This window comes from Oryza glaberrima, chromosome 2 (genome assembly GCF_000147395.1).
Source record: "Oryza glaberrima chromosome 2, OglaRS2, whole genome shotgun sequence".
In the NCBI taxonomy this organism is placed as follows: domain Eukaryota; kingdom Viridiplantae; phylum Streptophyta; class Magnoliopsida; order Poales; family Poaceae; genus Oryza; species Oryza glaberrima.
This window is the reverse complement of record NC_068327.1, coordinates 29,075,142-29,095,627: the sequence shown is the minus strand read 5'-3', so window position 1 is coordinate 29,095,627 and position 20,486 is coordinate 29,075,142. Positions and strand designations below refer to the sequence as shown.

The window sequence follows — 20,486 nt, the reverse complement described above, 5'->3', positions numbered from 1 at the left end:
CCGACTGCTTTTTTCTCTCATCTTTTATCTCATTAAAATATATTTATAGCTGGCTAATGTACCTGCTCTAAATTTCGGCCGGAAGCTGCCTCCTGCATGCTTTTGCAGGTGCAGCCACATCAATCAAGCAAAATTTTTTAGGTGTGGTTGCTGCTACTGCCGCGCTGTGCTGGGCCGGGCGGCCGGTTCGACGTCGTGGTCACGCCATGCCATTGCAGCCGCAGCTCAGCTCAGCTAGCGCCGGTCGCCGTCGTACATTTTGCACGGTAAAGGGTCATGGGACGCCATGAAGTGTGCCCATCTGCCTCCCTGTCCTCCCTCTCCTTTCATCTTCTCCAAGGCTTCAAGCTCAATGTCCCCAGCTTAGCCAATCATGCATGCATGCGTGTTAGTTGTTAGTTTACATAGGAGTACTACACTTGCACGTTGATGAAAAAAAAGCTTTTTCTAAGAGTATATATCATATGAATGTCCATTGTTTGCAAGAAAGTAACGAAAGGAGAGACAGAGACAGGGACAAACAGATAGTACAAGGTCGAGCGGCTATGGACGTTGTGGTTAAATAGACCATTAGCATATGCATGTGTGCCACTGTGCAGCTAGTTAATTATCCAAAACGGCACCCAACGGGTGTACGATGTGCACAATTGGCCAAGCTATTAGCATAGCATGGAGTACAGGATAACAGGAACCCGTCGATCAAGGTCAAGGCGAGATTATTGACGCCATATAAATTTTAATCACCGTAGGGCGATAGGCCAATTGTCAGCTACAGTATTAACGTAGTTAATTACCTCCTCTCTCCACCAGCCGTTGCACAATTGCATGACCTGACGACGGAGCACCTTAATTATTCCTTGGCTAATTTACAAGCTCACAAGCAGAGTTTGATTCCGATTTCTGACCTCTTAATAGTCTTTTTGGAATTTCTGCTATGACGTTCGGGGTTAATACCGGAGACAATATTATTACTTATTAGGGAAAATCCAGAAAAATGCCATCGACAAGCTTTCCAATCCAAAGAAATACATTTTTTTGCGAACGCCAATCCAAAGAAATATCATCGACAAATTTAACTTCTTAGAAATTAATGTCATTGTACAAATGTCTTTATCCCATAAATACCATCGCTGTTAGGTTTCCGTTAGCAATCATTTGTTGAGTGCTATAAAAAGATCATTTTACCCCTACGAATTGCTAAAAGATGATTAAAAATTTTGCTCTTTCTATAAGCTTAGACTAATTTCTAGGTCGTTATTTGCACTAAACTGTTGTTAGTTGACTCGAAGAGCAAATGTTTTGATGAGTTTTCAACAATTCGTACGGGTAAAATGGTCTTTTTATAGTACTTAACGAAGATCTACTAATAGAGACCTAACGGTGATAGTATTTTGAGGACAAATGCGTTTGTATGATAGCATTTCCATGAAGTTGGATTTGTTAATGATATTTTTTGAACCGTGAGGCTTGTTGATGATATTTGTTGAATTATAACAAAATTTCATTATACCGATTACGAACCCCAAGACGAGGCTAACTAGACCTGAAGTTCATATAATTAAGTATATAACACCTAACAAGTTATGATCAAACTACTAAGTCCAGAGTTTTATCTAGGGAGCACACGCAGTACGTGTGCGTTGGCACATGGATGCAGGCATGCAGCCGCTTAATTAGCTAGGTACAGTACTGTTCTTGATGGCATCTTAAGAATCCATAACCTCACAACGCAACATTTCAACCCCTGCAATTACTCAATCAACAGTTGCTCCCCCATTGAATAAGCTGCTCCTGCCTTGCCCCGTTGAGAGGAGGCATGTGCAGGGCACATGGTTGATCAGTATAGTGCACTGTCAAGGAAGCATCCTTTGGAACGGAGACCTGTCACTGTCTTCTTGTCAAGTCCAAAGTTTCTGCAGCGCCAGTGAGAGAGATTTGCTATACATCCATCATCCATGTGAGGGAATACATGAAAGTGTAACGCTGAAGAGAAAAAAAAAACTTAATTAAACGTCACATTCAAACATGCATAGCGTAGTGATAAAGAAGCCGGCAATAATTGTCCTTGGAGAGACTGTTCAAGAGAATAAACACACACATCAGTGTTTACCCAAGAACAATGATGCGTCATATGCGTGGGAGAAAGATGCTCCTTCTGCATAGCACGACCACGACTCCACGAGAGACGATAGACAACAAAACAAACACACCATTGCGCTGTTCCCGGTTTCCAACGATAATCGCCTTCGCGGAGACGACGATGGCGTGCGGGCGGTGCAGGCGTGCTGCAGCAGGAGATGGCAAGGGAGAGACGGACGGGGACGCGGCGTCGATCCGTTGCGCGGCGCGCGCCGACCTGTTGAAATTAAGCTAGCGCGCGCGCGTGGATCGGACGTACACGTCCCTCTCCATCTGCAAAACGCGGACGGCAGCGGACGGCCGCGCGCGGATCGCGTCGTGTTACGGACTCGTGCCGTGCCGTGCCGTGGCGCTCGCGCGGCGGCGCCGAGCCGCCGACCCATGCGGTGTCGACGAGGCTGAGACATGGACGCGGCCGCTCCTCGTCGTGCACGCCACGCCCGCCGGGCGCCGGCGCTGAAATCTGAAGAGAATTCGCGGACTACCTCCTGGGCCTAACTGAACTTTCAGGGCCAACTGTTCGGTTTTCTGACGCAGGTATGAAAGACCGAAAGAAGAGGAGGATGTGGCCTGGTCTGTCTACTACTTCCTCCATTATAAAATGTAGGTATTTCTGGTACAACACCTTATCCTAAAATAAAGCTATTTCTCTACCTCCTACTCTCAACCAATCACAACCCTTATTTTTCACCTACTTTCTCTTTTTAACCAATCACACACTTTCTTCAATCGTGCTAAGCCCGAGGGGGTTCGGGGATTAAAACTCCGAACCCCGTTGGCCGTTCGATTCGGAGTATACGGATCAGATGAGCCGACAATTATCACGGTCTCCTTGCACACATCAGCACACATGCATATTGGTGCGTGCGGCAGGCGGCAGCGATGGCGGTGGCATGGAGTCCGGAGTCCACTATGAGGAAAGAAAGCTGTAAAGGGAGAGCAAGCAAGGACTGCCATGGCAGCGGAGAAGGAAAATACGGGTCGGAGATCCGAATTCCGACCCTCCTGGGGTCTCTGATGGCCTTCCAAAGCTAACGTTTTTAACTGTGTATCCGCTAAAAACATGTAGTCAGTCAGATCACATTGTCAATGTAACCAAGACAGTGCTGAAATAACTAACATTAGCCACATCTGAATTATTGAGTGCAATTCTCGAAACCATAACTCTGTGCTAGCTGCATAAAACAATGGGACCATGAAATTCTACGGCAGCACCCTCTTTTCGAAAAGAACAAAATATCTTCCCTAACAAGATCAGAGGCATTTTTCTACTTCGCCCTAGAACTTTGCCAAGTTGACGCTCTAGATAGCTTTTCTCTGTCGTCCGTGAGTGCCATGGTGTTGGACCGAAGCAGGGAATGGCAAGGATGCGGCGGCTGTGCTGCTCCGGCGAGGTGTGCGTGTAGAGGGAGGGGTTCGGAGAAGAAAACTCCGACCCTTCCTGCCCGTTCTATCAAGAAACTCCCGAAAAGGCCGTGGAATTGGGCTCAGCTTAGGCCTGTTACGCAGGGACGGCCCAATAATGGCCCGTATCTAGTCGTTTTGAATTTGTGATCCAGAAAATAGAAATTACTAGTAAGAATCAAAGACCCCATCTACTAACTTCGTCCCCAAATAAGTGCAGTTTTGCACTGTTCATGTCTCACGTTTGACCATTCATTTTATTTGAAATTTTTTTACGATTAATATTTTTATTGTTATTAGATGATAAAACATAAATAGTATTTTACGTGTGACTAACTTATTTTAATTTTTTCATAAAATTTTCAAATAAGACGGATGGTTAAACGTTGAACACGGATTTCCACGGCTGCGCTTATTTTGGGACGGAGGGAGTAAGAAACTGGATATTATGACAAGACGCAATTTGAATTTATTCAGGACTGCAGAGTGTCATGTCTTCAGCATAGCTCTGATTAGTAGTCCTACATAACTCTCGACTATCATGTATGTGTCGCAACAATGGCGTACTTCTACCTTATGGAATTAAGAAATTGATAATACTCTCTACTTTATCTGAAAATGAAGAGTTATATGTTCTCAATATCATCAGAGATTCAGAATTTCTATTACGAGTTATGTTATCTCTTTGACGCAAGCGAAATCAGAGACAAAACGTCATACTCCACTAACTAGACTCTGCGATTTCTCTGAAAACTGAAGAGTTCTATGCTCTCAATATCGTCAGAAAATTCAGAACTTTTTAGGGGCTGTATTATCTCTTCGAGGAAGAGCAAAATCAGAGCCAGAACCTCATACTAGTTGGACTAGTTAATTCTTCAGTGCAAAGTCCTGAATTCTCATTATTACAAACAGAAGTATTAGCTCCAACTTCACCATGCATGTAACGTAACAATGGTAGTCTTCTCCTCTTAGGGATGAAAAACAACGGGAAACATTTAAAATCTGGCTACTTTTATCTGAAAAATGTGAAGAATTTCACGTACCTGAGATTATATCCGCATTGCAATTTGCAAGTGCAAGTACGCTGTATCATCTCTTACAGCCCTACAGGCAAACGAGAGCAGAGATTTTATTTTTTTTACAAAAGCATCAAACATATTTTGAACTCGTGAGTTCGCTGGATATATGTTTACCTGCTTAATTACGTACGAAAATTAATCCAGAGTCCAATGTCATTACATGAATATTCAAAGTTTCAAACCCCAAATCTCCAACTGAAAAGGCACTATATATTGCGAGCGATCCCACGTAGCTCTTCACAGCAAATCAGCCACCTCTCCACCTCCACCCAAAGCCACCGATCCCGACGAGAGAGATGGCGCCGTCGTCCAAGCTCGCCGCCGCCCTCTTCTTCGCCTTCGCCGTCGTGGCGGCGACGCTGGCGCCGGCCGCGGAAGCGAGGGTCCAAGGGTTCGAGCCGGCCATTGCCGTGGAGAAAACGGCGGTGAGCGGAGGAGCGCAGCAACCGCCGACGACATTGCCGGGATTACTACCCGGCTTGCCGTTCCCGCTGTTCCCGTTCCTGATGTTCCCGATCCCTGGCTCGCCGGCCGGCGCCGGCGGCGCTCCGCCGTCGGCTGGGTCCGGCGGCTTCCCGTTCCCGTTGCCGTTCCCGCTCCCGCTCCCTGCGCCTGGCTCGCCGGCCGCTGGCGCTCCGCCGTCGTCTGGGTCGTCGGGTTTCCCGTTCCCAATGCCGTCCCCGCTCCCGCTCCCGGCGCATGGCTCGCCGGCCGCTGGCGCTCCTCCGTCGTCCGGGTCGGGTCTCCCGTTCCCTCTGCCGTTCCCGCTCCCGCAACCTAGCTCGCCGGCGCAGCCGCAGCCAAAGGAGTGCATGACGCCGCTGATGTCCGTGATGCCGTGCGCGGACTACCTGACGAACACCGCCGTGCCGACGCCGCCGGCCACCTGCTGCGACGGCTTCAGGTCGCTCGTGAGCACCGCGCCCATCTGCCTCTGCCACGGCATGAACGGCGATCTCAACAGCTTCCTCCCCACGCCCGTCGACCCGATGAAGATGATGCTCCTCCCGATCACCTGCGGCGCCATGCCACCACTGCAGACGCTGTTCATGTGCTCCTGTAAGTTAAAATTCAATTAATTACACCTCATTAAACCCTAGCACAAATCATGTTTATTTATTTTTAATGCGCATTGTCTGTTTGATGAAGGGATTAATCTAATCTGTTGTTGTTGTGTTTGACAGCTCCATCGGTGCCGCCATTGGTGCCTCCGAGGTCTCCTGCCGCTCCAGCGCCTGCTAGCCCCTCCGTGTCGCCATAGATCTTCAGGTAAATTCATGTTTGGAATTCTCTGAATTTTGAACAATCTGTTTTTTTTTAAAAAAAAAAAAGTGATCCGGATCTAACACCTTTTTTATTTTTGTGTTTTGGCAGGTGTGTCGCCTTGGTATATCTGATGCTTCACCACAGCCACGGTCGTCTTAGTTAGTATCAGGAGTTACTTTATTAGGATGAATATATTGCCCTAAGTAGCAGGTTAAGGATGTGATTAGTTATCAAAGTGTTACTGAGTTACAGTCATGTAAGTTCTCGTAAATGGAATAATAAATAGTGGTTTTGTGTGAGGTTGTTCTTTGGTATTTTCGTGTTAATGTTATCTTCCGCTAAAGATCCCATGTTTAATGCTTGGTTTCATGGCTATTACTGCAATGATCCATCAAAATTGAATATTTCTCTCCACAATAAATAAATAAATAAATAAATAAATAATTGGGCTATAGCTGGGCATCGAACAGAGGAGGTGTTTAGATGAGGGGTGTAAAGTTTTAGCGTGTCATATCGGGTACTTCCTCCATCTACTTTTGATAGTCATATTACATATTGCCACACAGACCAAGGATTAGTAATTCTACTTATTATCCATTTAAACATGTTACTAGTCATTCCTCATAAATAAGCGATTCATTAATATTTACATTTCTCGATGTCCATGTAGTCAATCTTTCAAGAGGATAGATTGTTGGATTGAAATATACCTATAAAAATATTTTTTTTAGAATTAGAAATATGATTATCAAAAGTATATGGAGGGAGTATTATATAGGGTGTCGCATGGGGTGTTTGACACTAATAAAAAAAACTAATTACATATTTATTAAACCTAATTAATTCGTCATTAGCAAATGTTTACTGTAGCACCACATTGTAAAATCATGAAGCAATTAGGCTTAAAAGATTCGTCTTGCAAATTAGTCGCAATCTATGCAATTAGTTATTTTTTAGCCTATATTTAATACTTTATACATATGTTCAAACGTTCGATGTGATAGAGTGAAAGATTTTAGAGTGGGATCTAAACAGGCCCTGAGCCTTTTCTGGATCCATCCCTGGTCGGAGTTCATTTTCCTGAACCCCCGCAACGTCATGAACCTATCAATTCGAGTATTCGAACGCTAATCTGCTTGGACTCGTTTTTTTTTTAAAATTCTCACAGCTAGCTTTATTCATTCGAGAAAATAGTTACATCGTTAAGAAGAAGTTGCCGAATGAAATCAGGGGGATCATCTATCCAAACAAAAGAATTTTTGCCTATCAAAGCTTGCCTAGCTAGCTCATGAGCCACGACATTACTATCTCTAATACAATGACAACTGCTGCCGTGGCAGAAAAACCTCCCTCTTGCATTGTTGTGACGACTTCCATGCAATCCGATTGGAATTCCACACGACTACGACCGATTTGTTGTGCCAATAATAATCCATCTCTTAAAGCTGCTGCTTCAGCCATAGTTGCATCCACCACATAAGGAATATAACTATGTGAAGCAGCGATAAACCCACTCGTTTAATTAGTCGTTTAACTGGCTTGGTTTCTTATAAGATAAAAATTATTCGATTTTGAACGATTTGGGTAGATTTTTCTTTCTAAATACTTTCATACAATTAGTATAATTATGTTAGATATTATCGTTGTATTTTAATAGAAAAACAATATCAGAGTTACACACAAAGACCACAGGATTATATATTTTTCAGAGGAATAGCTTATATTTAAATATGAAGGTAAATTAATTTCAAAGAAAGCTCAATAAAAAGCGGAGCCAGCACGATTTCCGCCCCTAACCCTGAGCACAACCACACGTCGCCCTTAGCAAGCAGAACATCATACTGTTCCATCGGCCAGCATAGTACTAACCAGGCAACATGACGAAGTCAATCACATACTCCCATAACTCATGTCCGAGAAGTGCCTAGTATTGGTACATTAAACCAAGACGGAAAAGAAAGGGTAAAACTACAGACGATCACTTCACTAGACTTAAGTACAACAAAAATTTTCCTTCGCCTCGAACTTGAACCAACGCCAAAATTGTGTATTCTCGCTCCTTCTAACATCTTCCCCGTATGTGGGTTTTCAAATTTAACTGCAATTTGTCAACGGCTAGAGCTCCTTCATCCGTGCCTTTCATACTTGTTTACTCCTCGACTTCTTATAAGCTTCCCTGTTAGAAGATCATTACACCAAATCAGAATAAAGCAACGAAAACAACAATTCCAAGGCATGAAAAGGCACAACATCATTGTACTATCTCACCAGTCTCGCCTCACCATCCAGTTTCTTTTCCTCTTCTCTCCTTTGCCCGTATCCAGCTTCTTTCCTTTGTTACCTGATATTCTCTTGGGAACAGATTTTTTTATTTTAGCAGACACAGGCTGCTTTTTTTCACTTGTAGGCTCTTCTTGTTCGTTGTGTGTTTCTTTCTGGTCTCCCTTTATTTTAGTACTCTCAGGGCCATTGCGTTTCTTCTCACCCTTCTTGTGGTTCTTGAGTGTCTCATGTGTCTGCCTTTTGTCCTTAGTCACCCCATCAAGGATGCTTGTCTCTTCATTCGTCGTCTTCACATCTTTATGTTTTTTTGACTGAATGGGCTGTTTTTGAGGATCGTCACTGCTAGGATCAGCCTTCTCAATTGCTTCTTCAGGCACATTAGATGACTCAGATGCCACTGGGATCGTATTGCTCAATTTTTTAAGCTGCGTCAAAGGAAGTACCCTAATCAGATGGTATGTCCAAACTAAGCAAAGAAAATTAAACTTTTCATAATAGAGTTCAATACATTCAGCACATCCTAATAATGAAATAAGCACCTGATCAAACAACCTATTTAATAGATTAGATATTTCACCATGAAGTTTAGCATTGGTGTTACCTTCGCAACAAAAAAACCATCCATGTTGTTTACGTGGGGATAAAATCTCCTTGTTTTATCTAAAGAAGTATGGAATCGATGCTCTCGGAACCGGATGAATCTGTAGGATAAACGGATAGTAATAAGATAAAAATGTAGAAATTCTTCATAACAGGTCATGGGAGAGAGATTTACAGTACCCTGGACGCCCAAAATCTAATCCACAAGGTACAAGCTTTACGTTTCTCTTTTTAAGGGCATAGTCAACAACCGCTTCATTCTGCAAGAATGGAGAGAGGTTCAAGAAACTAAGTTGACTATCATTGAACTGGCAAGGCCAATGAACTTACCTCTGGAATCATCAATGAACATGTTGAGTAAACAATGTAACCGCCAGTTTTGGAGTTGGCATCAACCAAATCAATAGCAGCTAATAGCAATTGCTGTAAAACAACTCATCAGTTAGACAGTAAATAGTGGTATACATACCAATTTCAAGGTGATTGAGGTACTCAACCAGTATAGAATAACAGCTCGATTTAGAAAAAACTGACCAAACAAAAATTGTGTAGCTTAAAAGACCAAATTATGATTGAACACAATCACATAGCTTAGCAAATACAGATTAAGTAAACATAATCCATAAAAATGAGCAAACAGAACATAGCAATTCTGGGGTTATATGTTATTTCCATGTAAGAATCAGCACAACTGCACAATATAAATTGCTTAGAAATGACCCCCAAAAAACAAACTCAACACGAGGACGAACCAATAATGTTTTAAGCAAGTGACTTGGTTAAGAATCAAAATTGGAATAATGTGAGTGGAATGTAAGTTCTTTTCCTCGATAACATAAGAAGAATTGCATTTAGAATTGTTAGGTGGGAATATGCCAAATGGTAAGTTGGTTCAATTTAAACAAGACCTAGAAATACAAGAAATGCACCTTTTGTACAAAAGCACAGTCTCTGATGTCCTCAATGCCCTTCGACGTTTTAATTTGTGGATCCTTCCAAATGGTCTGCAGAAAAAGTAAGCATCTGTTTAAATAAATGAGAAAATATGACAGGAGTAGGAGCTTATACGAACTATATGATGCTTACCCCTGTGCCTGTGCAGGGTGCATCCAAAAGAACTCTGTCAACCGAATTCATCCCAAGAACTTTAGGTAGCTGAAATAAACAGAATGTTATCACAAAATAGGTTTTCAATGAGAAAATGCTGCACCCAATTCAAGCAACCAAAAATTATTAGGACTTGACATTTATCTTCTCCATGATTAAAATGGACCAAAAATTATTGGTCAGAGATTATGTAACAATACTTATAATGTGTTTTCATTCTGTTATCGTTTTGTACAAAACAATATACTGTAGTTACATTATACTAAGTACTTGACAAATACCACAAATCAAGATTCTTTCTTAATGCATAAAATTAGTTGATTATGTTTTGGCTATCAGATAGCACGTTAACAATATTTGTACTGTTTGCTCACCTCTTTACCATCATAATTACAAACTATGGTATTGGTAACACCCATGCGATGTATGTTGCCCAAAAGTCCATGCAGCCTTTTCTCATTGAACTCATTTGCATAAATTATTCCTGTGCATGACAAATGAATAAAACAGTATATTTGCATTTCAATTGGCAAGAAACCACACAAAACAAAATTACTCCAATGGAGGAACAAAATGTATTTAAAAACAGGCACAGCATACTGACCAGTATTCTTCATAAGAGCTCCAATATATGTAGTCTTGCCACCTGGGGCAGCCCTGGAAACAAGAAAAGAATGAGTTCCTGATCAGAGACGAGGACATGAATTCCATGAATTCAAGATAATTAATTCAGTTGAATGTATCATCAAATTCAGAAGCAAAGTGGTATATCAAGACAGCATGACTAGATTACATACATGGCATATTACAATTACATGTTCATTGAAAAAAAAGGATCACATAATAACTTAGAAGTCATGATAGTGAACAATTGCCAAAAGTGTATGAGACAAAGGAAAACATCTTACGCCATATCAACAATTCGCTCTTTCTCCTGAGGAGCAAGAGCCATCACAGGTAAGAAAGAACTTGCACCTTGTTTCTGTAGTCACATTTTTTAATACCAACATTAGTGGAAGGAGAGCAAATGAAATAATCTACACACAATGATATCGGAGAAGAAGGTACCATGTAATGCCCAGCCATATATTCAACAGTGGCACCAGCTGAAATGGTGGAGTCGTATACAACAAGGCCTACCTGCCATTTATACCAGGAGAGTTGCTTTGGGATTTTGGATATATTACTTGAGTAAAGGAGAAGATCGAACAAAGCATACCTTTGACCACTTCCCTATCGGATCCAGATTAAATCCTCTTGGTATAAGAGCAGCAGCAAGATCCCTTCTCCGGGTCTGCCAACATCATGAACAAAGCAGGTAAGGACGATGAAGAACGCAAAGAAAAGACTGAAGCACATATAAAGAATCATGTATTCCATGGCACCACATACATACATATCAGGAGATCTGAAATAGTTACCTTCAATGTATTTGTTCGTAAGCATTCAGGCGGTCTTTTCTCAAAAGATTCCAGTAGTTCAACAAGCTCCACAGCTGGGAACATCTGCGCAGTAAAAATATGTATACTGTTAACTCATAGCAGGTAAACCATGGTCATATTTTAATAAGCATGTCAGACAATAATTTCTAATTATAACCTGATGCAGTTGGGGAAACGCACAGCTCAATGGAAAGAAACAAACGGCACCAAGCTCACCTCAATAAATGCTTCAACGAGAAAATCATTGTATCCATAGTATGACATTATATCTGTCTTCAGCTGATTGACATAATCCTTTCGCGGCACATCTTTTTGCCTCAGCTTACTAAAGTTTGAGAGTACCCGGACAACTAGAGGGGAAGACCAATGGGCACAAAGAAAAGTCAGAAAGGGAAATATTCAATGCTTCTATCACAATGCAAAATGACCATAGTTATAAAGCTTAAATTTGCCCTTGGAGTTTACACAAGAGAACAGCTACATCTTGTTAGCTCACTAATATTATGCCAAATCTCAATTGAGTTTTCTCTGATTCATCTAAAAAATTCATAAACTTGATAATGCAAAATATATATATGAACACACTTTCTGATATCCTCCTTTTAAGATTCGGCAGGTTTGGTGGTCGAAGTGCCTTGGAGTTTACACAAGAGAACAGCTACATCTTGTTAGCTCACTAATATTATGCCAAATCTCAATTGAGTTTTCTCTGATTCATCTAAAAAATTCATAAACTTGGTAATGCAAAATATATATATGAACACACTTTCTGATATCCTCCTTTTAAGATTCGGCAGGTTTGGTGGTCGAAGTGCCTCTTCCTCCAACTCCTGCAGAGCATACAAACTATGATATATGTGCACATCACTTGCGGACCTTCAGCGGCACGTAAAACTGAAGACATAAAAGAAGGTGGAAAAATCAACCTCCTTTGTGGGCAATCGGAACTCATCAGATTCTGATCTAATATTGAGCTTGAGCTCCTCCTCAGCCTCTTCTTCTGCCTTCTCTTTCTCTTCATCAATCGCTCGCGACTTCGCCTCTAAGTCATCAGACTCATCTGAGTCCACACCAGAGTCGTCTCCTCCGTCTACAAAACACAATACAATCATCAATAGATATTCCCCTAGATGTACAATACAGCATTGCATTCCCATTATCGATTATTACAATACTAGCTCGCGTGAATGCTACAATCGAATGACTTAATGGGGAAAAGGCTGAAAAGCACGCTGTTAAAGCTAATTCGATTCAATAGTAATCCGTGCATTACCACTTTCGTCGTCACTGCCGGCGAGGAAGTCGTCAGCGAGGGGGTCGTCGTCGCCATCCTCATCGTCTTCCTCCTCCTCGTCGTCGCCGCTGTCTCCTCCCTCAAAGGAGGCGTCGTCCGAGTCGGAGAGCTCCTCGGCGCCGGAATCAGAGGGGACGTCGAGGTCTGACCCGGACTCCACCTCCTGAAGCTGCCCCTGCTGCTGCTCCAGCTCGGAGTCGTCGGAGGACGACTCGAGCAGCCTCTGCTTCTTGGGCGCCGCCCTCTTCGCCGCCTTCGGGGAGGCCTTCCCCTTCTTCCCCGCGGCCAGTTGCCGAGGCGGCGGCGGCGGCGGCTGCCTGCGCGGCGCGCCCTTCTTCGCCATGGGAGAGGGGGAGAGAGAGAGAGAGAGAGAGAGAGAGGGCGGAGAGGGGAAAGAGCCGCTCGTTTTAATGCTGGGCCTCGGGCCCTCGGCGAGAGAGCTATAACTACCTCGCTTGCTAGATGGGCCAGGCCGGCCCAAAACTTGAGTATATTGATCCAAAGAAATAATGGGCCAGTTTCGCACGCGTCCCCCGTTTCAACTTAGAAAAACAATATGGCAAAAGGTTCATATATTCTCCCTCAATCTGCAGGCCGAGTCCAATTCATGTTCATGAACTACAAAACCGGGTATAGATGCTCCGTCAATTATTAAAACCGGATCAATTTACCTTCCCGGATGGTTTAGAGCGTGGTTTCCTCCTATGTGGTTCCTATCCTATGTGACATGCTGACATGTTTTTCATCTGACGTGACATTAACTGTGGAACTTATCAGCAAGAAAAAAGAAACGAAGAGACAATTGTGAGGCAATGTTTTTGAACTTTTTAAGAACTGTAGAAGGGTAAAATCATGAAGTGTTTCTATGTACAATGGACTCAGCAATGGCGTACAACTCTTGGAGAATCACCTAAGTATGCTTATAGTACAATCGACCAACCAGGATGAATAATCCTCCTCAGCTCATACAGAATCCTCATGCTCCAAACCAGGCTTCTCACCATCCCCAGCAGCTTTGGGCTTCTGTGCTAAAGGCGGTTTCTTCCCGGTTGTCGTCGACTCTTTCAGACCCAGATAGGTGTAGACGGACATGCCACCGAGAGCGACGATGGCTCCGCAGATGCTGGTGATTCCAGGATCCGAGCTGAAGATCAGGTAACCTGAGAGCATTATGACTATGGTCTTGAATTGCCCCAGCACAACGTGTGACAGAGCTGATGTTGCGCTGCAACGATCAAGAGCAAGTTAGTTAGAAGTGATCTCCAAGCTGCATTTTATTGCAGAAATGGAGTGATTGTTGCAGCCATGACTGAAAAGTGATGCATGGCCAAACTGTTTTCAGGAACCAATAGTATGGTACATGATAAATAGGACTTCTTGATAGTTGACATGATGTGGTGTGCTAATCTCTGTCTCCAACAAGCTGAAAATGTTACTCATTCAGTTTTTAATGAAAAACACGAGTATTAGGGAAGGACCTAATATCAAATAATTAGGAGGGGTGAGGCTTCGAACCCAGGTCGTCTAGCCCACCACCTTGTGAAGCTAGCCGGAAAACCACAGGACGTTTCTCCCTTCAGTTTTTAATGGCTGACATTGTTGGCATTTAAACATACCTTTACCACTTGTCTTATTTTAAAAAACTATACATATATAAAAAAAGGCATAGTTATGAGGTAACAAATAACAACAAAATAAATGATAATTCTATATTTCTTTTGAACAAGAAAAAATATCAAACATGTGTTTAAAAGTCAATAGCATCAAACATTAAAAACCAGAGAGAGTACATTTGAGCATCATAACAACCTGAGAGACCTTGAATGTGGAATTATCAGCTACTTATAATTAATGGAAGCTTTAAATTTCAGTTGAAGTGTGACTGAAGAAATCAAACGTGCAGGTCATCTATCTTATTCACGTCATTTTCATGATCCTCTCCCCCAACAAGATGCCAAAACTAGAAGCTAGGTTACATCAATTGCAATCCTATGTAGGCCTTGTTTAGTTCTAAACTTTTTCTTCAAACTTTCAACTTTTCCAATATAATAAAACTTTCCTACACACATAAACTTTCAACTTTTCCATCACATCGTTCTAATTTCAACCAAACTTTTAATTTTGGTGTGAACTAAACACACCCGTAGTAAGATGTAACTCTATCGTTTATCGGACTCTGCACGCCACTAGGAATGTCATATGGTCCATGGGAAATTATTTATTTCAGATATCACACTCATTGCAAGATACAAAGAAAAAAAAAAGAAAGATAAGAAAGCAGGGTTGACCACAAATCCTGGGAAAAAAAGAGCCATTTTGAATGATTGAAGCCAGCACAATTACGTAAAATGATGTATTATATCTCACCCAAGTGCCAAAGCGCCAGACCATTGGAGTAGGAAGCCAAACAAAGCAGAAATGATAATAGCTAAGCTGTTCCTGAAGTTCCAGTCAAACAGCAGCAAGCCCGGGGGATCCAACAAAGGCATCAGTGCCAATAAGAAAAATATCGTGACCGGAGTTGTCTTCCACATCAATCTGGTTAAACAATCCTTATTACTTAGTGAGGTAAAACATGTAACAAGAGATTGGAAGTAAATTCAGAGCTTACGCAAGGGCAGTCCAATTTCCACTCTGTTGCAAATTTGACCATAGAATTTTGTTTACTGCACTAGGAACAATCCAAGCCAATGCTACAACAGCACCAAAGAAATTGAACTCTAGATCAGTAACAGTGGCTACGGCCACTCCAAATGACACAATTGCCAGTGTGATAACCTGCAATGTTGGAGACAGATTTGGACAAGAAAAAACAACAGGTTAGCACTCCCACAAGCAAAAACATGCACACAGATATCGTGAGTGCAGTCTGGTAGAGGGAGAAGAAAGCATGCACACTAATTTTTTTTTCTTCTAGATTTTAATATTTTTCTTGCCTGTTTTTGTGCTTAATGAGTGCAGAGTTGAAATTACTGTGATACCATGTGATAGCAGTAGTACAGAATAGCGTAAGAGGCACATTTCGTCAAAGCCTACCTTTTGAGAGGAAACCCTTTTCTGGAAAATCATAAATTCAGCCACAACAATTGTTGGAGTTACAGCAATCTTAGCCATTTGATAAAAACCTACACTGAACAGCGGAAAATTCTGAGAACACATAAAGCATATAAAGTCAATATGACAGAACATAAAATGCAAGTGCAGTTCGCTGTCAAATAGAATCTTGTTTACCTATTATGTTTTAAGCTCACATTAGCAAGCCCAGTGGAGAGAGACATTACAGCACCCAAAGCAAATAAAGAAGAGAAAGGTGTGGATTTAGAAGGAGGAGCAACTGGCAACAAGGACATCGTCTTAAGGATGGCCATTAGAACAAATGCAACCGCGTAATGAATTAGCGATAGTGCAATTGGGAACTTAAACCCAACACTCCCCATCACCTACAAAGACAGTAGATCCTGTGTGTGAACAATCATGTTTCCTTGTAGACCAAAAAAAAAAATTTGCACGAGTATACAAAAAACTGTACACTTTTTTTTTAAAAAAAATATTACTACCATTTTGTTTGCCATGATGATACCAACAGCAACAGCAAAATTAAATGTCAGTGCAACACTTGGTCCACAGAACCGCTGCTGCTGTCGCTTGGCCCCTTCTGAGCTATGCATTTCATTGTACAATGAACTCCGCAACTCCTCCAACGCACGACCTGCTTTGTTCAAAAGTCAGTCAGGAAGCGATCGAAAAATGGTCACTTTTTCATGATTAACCATTGATGCAGGGAACTGCAGCACTTAATTTCCTTGGATTAGGTTAAAGAATGGATCATAATAATTTATCACGAGTTCGTATGATATACTATATGTTCAGTCATATCCCAGCTTGAGTGGGTCAGTCAGAGACCTTACGCCAAATTCCTACTGTAACTGAAACAAACAAGAACCCAGCTGTTCCTTAATCCTAATAACACCACTGTGGTGATCGTGTTTCCATTCGCTGCGTGCGACAGGTGCCAAGCAACGTTCAGAAGCTCACATGCCAACACTGTCACCTGCATGTCCTTCGTTGCAGGGAATCATTCAACCATTTCATCATGTAGGCGAGAGCGACAGAGCAGGACGACCACTGATTTCAGGGGGGGCACGGGCGCAGCAGCAACACCGAGAAGCAGCAACACAAGGGGCCAACACCAGGAGATGCAAAATGGGCTCTAGCAGGAGTGAGTGAGTGTGTCGTGAATCGCTGAAGAACAAGAAGAAAATGCTCAGCTGCTTCGGTTCCTTTCCTAAATTTGCTCACAGAATATTTGCCATGCAGGAGACGATTTTTTCCCATGAAAACCAAAGAAGACATCACTCGTGGTCTAGTGCACGCAAGCAAGTTCGATGCGATGATGACATGAACATGTCGATCAACAACCTCGCCGTTCGAATGGAATGGTAACCAACCACGAAAGGGAGCATCTTTCGTGCTATTTCCAGCACCAAAATCTTCACACACGCACAAAAGCAAGAGCAAGAGCAAGAGCAACTAGGAGCAGAGTAACTGCAAGTGCAAAAGAAAAGGAGAAGTTTTTACACCGCATTTCACCAAAAAATGCACCAAACTGGCCTAAAAGATCTCGTCTCTTGAAATGCGGAGAAAAAGACCGACGAACCAAACCGCACGAACGCTAAAACCGCGCAAAAGGTGGGATTTCCACGAAGAACCCAACAAACGCGCAAGAGTTTGGTGAGAAATGAAATTGATCGGGCGATCGACGGTACGATACGATACGAATACGAACCAGTCTCGCCGGCGTCGCTGTCCTTCCTCTTGAGGAACCTCCTGCCGCCGCCGGCGAGGACGGCCTCCCACACGCCCATCGCCGTCACGGCCGCGACCTCCGACGCGTCCACCCGCCACCAACGCAGCTTCATCATCTCGCCCGCCCCCGGACAGGCGAAAACCAAGATCGAGCAGCGTCGGCGCGCTCGCGCGGCAGCAGCGAGGGAGGGAGGCCGCTCGCTCGCCCTGCCTCCTGCGCGGTAGGCGTAGGCGCGCGGGCGGGTGGTGCGTGTTTGTGCCGGGCTATTTCGGGGGTCGAGAGCTCGTTTTAGCCGCGCGCCATGGGGACGGAGACGGACGTGTACGTACCACGAGATGGTGGGATGAAATCAATGCGTGCGCAGCAGCGTACTCCGCTACGCGGCCACGAGCGCGAACGCGACACGACGCGAGTGGTAGTGGCGGCACGCCGGCACGCGAGGTGGTGTGGTTGGCCGGTTTTCTTCTACTAATATATTGACGTGTAATTTTTTTTGTGCGTTCACGAAAAAAGAAGTGGTTGGTTGGTTTTCTCGCTGGATTTAAGCGACGTTTCGGTGCATGGTTTGTTCCAGGGTTGTGAGATTGTTTGGGAACCAAGAGCTGATCGTCTGTTTAGCAAAAAGGGAGATCAAAATAGGTGGACCACGCACGGTGGCGGTGGCGACGAGATAAATTGCACGCAGTCGATGGTGAGTGTGAGTGTGAGTGCGAGTACTCCGCTTTAGCCGTATCCCCGTAGCCTCCGAATTTTCAACAACTCAACATAGCACTAGTTTGCATTGCCTTCAGATAAGATTACAGCTAAGCTCATTCAAAGTTGCGGTTCTAGCGAAGTCGTTAGTACTAACAAGTAGGTCAGCTATGTAAAATTCATCGAGATAGCCACCCACCATGCATATCGCCATAATAATAACTAACATGGTGGAGTAGCTTACACGAGTCGGTTGCTTCGTATCAAACTCGGGAGGAAACAGCGGCACACGGCGCGCCACCCGGTGCGGACGGCCCAAACTAACAATGGGCTCAGCCCAAATCTCCGAGCACTTACGGCCCAATAAGGCAACACTAGATCTACAAGTCCTAGCGCGATACGACTCCGATCCGGTTCCAATTCTGTTCGCCATATATGATGATCTGCGGTTAATCAATTTCGATCATAACCAATCAATCTCTCGTCGTCGTCTCTACCCCAATCCGAATTAGGGGATCGAGATGGAGGAGGAGAAGGAGGAGATCGCGATACCGGCGGTGCCGGTGGATTTTTTTCAACTGATGATCGATGGAAGTAGCAAGCAGTGGCGATGGGGACGGCGAGGAGAGAGTAGCAATCGATCGCAATGGCGAGAAGAGAGATTGTTGATCGAGAAGATGTCCATGAGGAAGAAGATGCAGCTGGGACGATACCCTTGCTCTCGCTGCAACCAACCACGATCCCGAGGAGGAGAGACGTCCATGGCTACGGCGGCGGCGGCGGCGGCGGCGGCTGCGGCGAAGTGCAGGTGCTCCCGCCGGCGGCGGCTGCCCGAGCGGGAGTGGACGGCGGAGGAGGACGAGCTGCTGCGGCGGCTTGCCAAGGAGAACCTCTTCCGGCAATGGTGGAAGGTCGCCAGGGGCATGCCTGGGCGCTCCGGTGACTCGTGCCGCGCCAGGTGGCGCCACCACCTCGCCCGCGACGTCTACCACCGCCCCTTCACCGCCCGCGACGACGAGGAGCTCGTGCGCCTCCACCGCCACACCGGCGGCAGCTGGAGGAAGATCAGCCGCTCGGTCTACGGCCGCACCTCGGGCATCATGAGGGACCGCTGGATCCAGCTCCGCCGCAGCGGCTTGGTCCCCGACGCCGCCAAGACGGCGGAAAACGCCGGTTGCCCGCCGCCGGCCGCCGATGACTCGGAGTACATGGGGAGCGAGGCAGAGTCGAAGTCGCCGCCGCCGCCGCCGCAGCAGCAGCACCCTCTCGCCGACGTTCTTGCCTCGAGCTTGGATTCTTGCACCCTAGCATCCGACGCGACGGATCCCCGGGACGGCATCCTCGCGCTAGATTTCGCGTTCATGTCGGTCTGAGTCGTAAAACAGAAACGGACGATTTTGTATATTTATCTTTGGAGCAAAAGGGGGGAAAGGGGGATTTGGAGGCGTTATCAAATTTTTATTTTTTTTAGAGTAAAATGATCCAGAATAACAAATAAATTGTAGATTTATGTCGGCAATGGTGTGTTTTGTGGAGAGTGGATTTTAAACTCTCGAGGAGATGACCCCTCGTTGTTTGTATGATACTTAAATTGTTAAATTGAGAAGATATATTAACATGTGACATATCACTCTACAAACATATATACTCCCTCCGTTTCACAAATGTAAGACTTTCTAGTATTGTCCACATACATATAAATGTTAATGAATCTATTTAGAAAGTCTTACATTGTAAAACGGAGGAAGTACAATTTAAAATTCAATTTCTACAAATTACAAAAAAGAAAAGAAAAAACAAATTAAACTATCATATTTATTCACGGTCAAATTTTTTTTTCATTGCGACATTTAGATGCATTGCATGATTGCGGATTGATCTATCACATTAATTTATCCTGTTGATTTTTTTAAAGAAATTTATAACTACTAGCAAAATGCCCGTGTTTCGCTATGGTGTATTATAACTAAAAATATTTATTTTTAACCGAAGTAATTTTCATACTACTTTGGTACTTTTGCTTTTTAGTACATCAATTTAAACCTTCCTAGGAATTCATATGCCTAGATTATAGTGTGTTTAGTAATATCCTTAAAATTCAAGGACTTCTCTATAAAATTGACTCTTATGGTATAGAAATTCTCATATTTACGAAATAGAAAAATACTTAAAATTATTGAGATGGAAAAAGCACTGATTTTAGCCCGGCCCAAATATACGGCCCAATAGTGCGATGGCCCCATGCGGGAGAAGCTGGGACCGATGGATCCACGACCATTATAAATAGCGGTCAACCAAACCCTTAACCCTAAATCTATTTCAGCCCAATCCCCCGATCCTCTTCCTCTCTCTCAAAGCGACCGCGGCGGCGG

The 20,486-nt window shown here is 43.8% G+C and overlaps 4 protein-coding genes across 4 annotated transcripts; 2 read left to right on the top strand and 2 right to left on the bottom strand.

The window, feature by feature from the left end:
• The first annotated feature begins 4,884 nt into the window (after positions 1 to 4,884).
• Positions 4,885 to 6,178, top strand: LOC127764477 (vegetative cell wall protein gp1-like). Its single transcript, XM_052289362.1, has 3 exons — positions 4,885 to 5,681; positions 5,807 to 5,891; positions 5,997 to 6,178. The coding sequence occupies exons 1-2, from the start codon at positions 4,919 to 4,921 to the stop codon at positions 5,881 to 5,883; spliced, it is 840 nt and encodes a 279-aa protein (XP_052145322.1). The 5' UTR covers positions 4,885 to 4,918; the 3' UTR covers positions 5,884 to 5,891; positions 5,997 to 6,178.
• A 1,588-nt stretch (positions 6,179 to 7,766) lies between these two features.
• Positions 7,767 to 12,997, bottom strand: LOC127762826 (26S rRNA (cytosine-C(5))-methyltransferase NOP2B-like). The gene is made up of 17 exons (XM_052287331.1): positions 12,594 to 12,997; positions 12,247 to 12,410; positions 12,087 to 12,150; positions 11,537 to 11,670; positions 11,300 to 11,383; positions 11,098 to 11,172; positions 10,947 to 11,018; positions 10,787 to 10,860; positions 10,483 to 10,535; positions 10,253 to 10,362; positions 9,858 to 9,926; positions 9,701 to 9,775; positions 9,102 to 9,194; positions 8,952 to 9,031; positions 8,773 to 8,872; positions 8,157 to 8,596; positions 7,767 to 8,064 (listed from the first exon to the last, which is right to left on the bottom strand). The coding sequence occupies exons 1-17, from the start codon at positions 12,955 to 12,957 to the stop codon at positions 8,028 to 8,030; spliced, it is 2,088 nt and encodes a 695-aa protein (XP_052143291.1). The 5' UTR covers positions 12,958 to 12,997; the 3' UTR covers positions 7,767 to 8,027.
• A 393-nt stretch (positions 12,998 to 13,390) lies between these two features.
• On the bottom strand, positions 13,391 to 17,773 carry LOC127762827 (nucleotide-sugar uncharacterized transporter 2-like). Its single transcript, XM_052287333.1, has 7 exons — positions 17,401 to 17,773; positions 16,172 to 16,323; positions 15,846 to 16,054; positions 15,651 to 15,744; positions 15,226 to 15,392; positions 14,982 to 15,152; positions 13,391 to 13,839 (listed from the first exon to the last, which is right to left on the bottom strand). Exons 1-7 carry the CDS (start codon positions 17,534 to 17,536, stop codon positions 13,578 to 13,580), a joined length of 1,191 nt encoding a protein of 396 aa, XP_052143293.1. The 5' UTR covers positions 17,537 to 17,773; the 3' UTR covers positions 13,391 to 13,577.
• Positions 17,774 to 18,635: 862 nt separating this feature from the next.
• LOC127762648 (transcription factor MYB3R-5-like) lies at positions 18,636 to 19,487 on the top strand. Its single transcript, XM_052287123.1, has one exon. The coding sequence runs from the start codon at positions 18,636 to 18,638 to the stop codon at positions 19,485 to 19,487; it is 852 nt and encodes a 283-aa protein (XP_052143083.1).
• The last annotated feature ends 999 nt before the right edge of the window (positions 19,488 to 20,486 follow it).